Genomic DNA, 3,836 nt, shown 5'->3' on the forward strand with positions numbered 1-3,836 from the left:
GGAGAACAATGTGGAACAAAACTCAAAATTATTTGGAGCAAAAAAAGTGGGGGACCAGGTTTGCCGGTCCAACAGAGCCTGGTGGAACCACTGAGACTGTGGCCCCTAGCTACCCTTCAGGTCTGAAATTGAACCCACACCTGTGGTTTCCAGCCAAACAAAATACAGGCATATGAGTCGAACATTTTCCTCAAGTAAGTACACTCCTTGGAGAGAACAATCATGGGAGAAAGAAGGGCTGCTTATGTACAGGGAGACAGCTCAGGGGGCAGGAGTCCATGGAGGGATGGACACTGGGAAGAGGTAACTGTGGGGAGAAGGTGGGAGGGGAGCTGTTGCATTGTGGTAAACTGGTCAATGTCATGAGACAAAGTGTATGTGAACTGCTGTATGGAAAATGAATTTGCTCCGTAAATCTTCATCCAAATCACAATTTTAAAAAAAAATTAAGATGCCTTTTGCAATTCCATTTGAAGCTGGGTCGGAAATAAGTAACAGCTCATTATCACAATGGTACTCTGGCATGAAGATTGAATGAGACAAGGTAAAGAAATTATAAAAGATGACATTTTGATCCCTTCTACTCTATTGCAAAAAAGGACCATCTATTAATTCATTTTTACCAGGAGGAGATTAATATATGTAAATATAATTGTCCTCCCTATTGGAAGCAACATCCCTATAATAACTCATTGCCAGGCGAGTCAGACCCGACTCACAGCGACCCCTCCTGGGGTTTCCAAGGCGATATCACTACAGAAATATATTGCCCAGCCTTCCTTCCAAGGAGTGGCTGGTGGGTTTGAACCGCCAGCCTTCTGGTTAGCAGTCAATAATAGAGTGAAAAAACAATCATATTTAACAGTTAAAAAGACGATCTTGGCTGTGTCCTTCATTTAAGCTATCTGGTCAGTCTCCTATCTGTAAAATGGGGGCATTGGATTGAATTTGCTTCAGGTCTTATTTTGTTAGGGAATTATTTTGCATCTGAAGCTGTTTCTGTTTAGTGTATGCTAGAGGAAAACATAGGTTTGCGGTTCTTGTCAGCACTAGAAAAGAATTGGGGCCATAATAAAGAAGCCTTTAAAATTTACAATGCAAGAGAAATTCCTGTAACAAGGTTAACATTTCTGATTTTTGATTGATTACATATTACATGTGACACATAATTAATTTTATTAGTAACTAAGTTATTAGTATCTTATTACATGAACAAGAAGAAAAAGAGCATATTCTTACTTTTGAAAATATTATCATACCTTTAAGTTATTTTCCAGAAGGTTCTTGCTATCCCAGAACCGCAGATCAGACTTGAACTTACTGGTTTGTCTTTCTGAGGCACTATGGGGTCCTGTAGAGATGAAATTAAATGATTTTGTATCATTGGGAAATTCCTAATGAATAAGTAGTTCAATTGTTAATCTTTCTTATGCTTCTAGGATTTATCATTTCCCATCTCCTGTTAAAAATATGATTGTCTCTACTTCAAGGAAATACTTGCATGATCTTGGTAATTTCTTTGTAGGTTTTGATACAGTAAGGTCGTACAGTGGTTAAGCTTTTGACTGCTAACTGAAAGGTTGACAGTTTGAACCCACCAGCTGCTTTGTAGCAGAAATATGTGGCAGTCTGCTTCCATAAAGATTATCAGCCTTGGAAACCCTATGGGGCAGTTCGACTCTGTCATATAAGGTCGCTATGAATCAGAATCAACTTGACAGCCACAAGTTTTTTGGTATATTATACAAATTCCTGCCACTTAGGATTAGAACAATGTCTGCCAAATTCTCAAGGCGTCTTTTGATACAGATGTTTATTCAAAGTGCATAACATGCAACATCTTGTTCATAATTGAGAGTAGCTTTCAAATGTGAAGAGAATGTCTTTCTAACTAATTACTGAAAAAAAATGAGAATTTTTTTTTTGTGAATACATTTATTTGTTTTAATGGGGGAAAAAATGGCCTGTTTTGTTTTATAGATATGATGATATGTTAGTAGTACCCATTATTGAGAATACACCAGAGGAGAAAGACCTCAAAGAACGAATGGCTCGTGCAATGAATGAATACCCAGACTCCTGTGCAGTGCTAGTCAGGCGTCATGGAGTGTATGTATGGGGAGATACATGGCAGAAGGCTAAAACCATGTAAGTGTAAATCAGAGAACTTTGGGGACAAGTCACCACACTCTAAATATGAAAGAACAAAAGTTTCATGATTTCAGATGCAGTATGAGAGGTTTTTTTTAATTGTTGTTATTGGCCAAATTGGTTTAATTTTAAATAATTATGATTATTCCTAGATATTTTTAGTATATATTCTTTCATTCAGAAATATGAACTATTTAGCAAGGCCTTATGTACTTTGTTACAAAGAGGAGGGAGACACAGATCCTATTCTCAAAGTTTAAAACCGGTAGGGAGAATAAAGAAAGCTAACTTAAGTAATGTAGTAATTTCCTATATTTATTTTGAAAAGTGGAACTTAAGTTTATGTATATAGTTTATTTAAACTCTCTTTTGTTTCTTGAGCAGTGTATAATATGGTCGCATGATTCACTATGATTCATTTCCAGGTTTAAAACTGGGGGCAAAATGAGAAACATTTGCCTACAACTGAGAAAAAAAATGTGCTTAGGAACCGGACAAAGTTAACTTGATGGAGAAGAGAAGTGAAATTATTTACAACTGACAAACTCTGTTTCACTAAATACCATATATTCTGTTTGCTTTTTCTTTTATAGGTGTGAATGCTATGACTATTTGTTTGATATTGCTGTATCAATGAAGAAAGTCGGACTGGATCCTACACAGCTTCCAGTTGGAGAAAGTGGAATTGTGTAAACCAATACAAAATTTAATTACATACAGAGATAAAGCAGCAAAATTTATTATTTAAATGAAATTTAACTTTTTTTAAATGAATTAAAAATTTCTTTGAAGTTTATTATGCTATTAATTTGTCACTAAATACCACAGATGACCAGACTTACTTAGTCTTCTCTGATATTAAATAATATTTGCTTGTATTCTTACAATTTTAAATGACAGACCGTAGAATAAAAATTTTATAATCAAGGCTTTTTATGTTTATTTTAAAATTCTTAACAGCACAGTATTTGCCTTTAAATGGATTCCTTTTTTTACATACTCTTAGAATTCTTCTTAATGTTTAAAGCTGCTAGTGATAACAAAATTCATTGTGAAATTTCCACTTAATTATGTAATGAGCATTTTTTTTTTAATATTGATATCAGAAAAATTAAGGGTCAGAGAAAAAGATGAAGACCTTCAACAAGACAGATTGACACAGTGACTACAACAGTGGGCTCAAGCATAGTGACAGTTGTGAGGATGGAGCAGAGCAGTGTTTTGTTCGGTTGCACACAGGGTCGCTGAGAGTCAGAGCTGACTCCATGGCACCTAAGAACAACAACGGTCAAAAACGTTATGATTAAAAAGTTAAGGCCGAACTTACCCCTCAGTGTTACTGTCAAAACAATTTTAAAGATTTCCTCGATAATATAGTTTAGGACAGTCATTTCATATTGGAATTGATTGTGAAATTATAGTCAGGAAGTATTGACTCAAACTCCTGTAGTCAAACAAACCCCGACCAAACCAGTGATGTAAACAGGAAAGTGCTTTTCAAATGTAGCCAAAAGTAACATCAACTTGATCTTAAAGGATTTTTGTTGTTGTTGTTGTTAATGTTGTTATTTTTTTAATTGGGGAGAAAATGAATAATAATTACACTGCATCCAAAATCTCAATTCCATGTACCCACCTTTCAGATTATCATCTTCCACCCTTTGAGCTCATTTAATCCAGTTCTT

General features: G+C 35.2%; 1 protein-coding gene across 1 annotated transcript in view; it reads left to right on the forward strand.

Moving 5' to 3' along the window:
* LOC103199086 (APAF1 interacting protein) overlaps positions 1–2,844 on the forward strand; it is a 34,108-nt gene extending 31,264 nt beyond the window's left edge. The window contains exons 6-7 of the mRNA XM_042781308.1: positions 1,981–2,148; positions 2,745–2,844. Coding sequence (XP_042637242.1) covers positions 1,981–2,148; positions 2,745–2,844 — 268 coding nt within the window. The remainder of the gene's footprint in view (positions 1–1,980; positions 2,149–2,744) is intronic.
* Positions 2,845–3,836: the final 992 nt, after the last annotated feature.

Source organism: Orycteropus afer, unplaced genomic scaffold, assembly GCF_000298275.1.
Source record: "Orycteropus afer afer isolate SDZICR_OR568_19922 unplaced genomic scaffold, OryAfe1.0 scaffold00103, whole genome shotgun sequence".
Lineage (NCBI taxonomy): Eukaryota > Metazoa > Chordata > Mammalia > Tubulidentata > Orycteropodidae > Orycteropus > Orycteropus afer.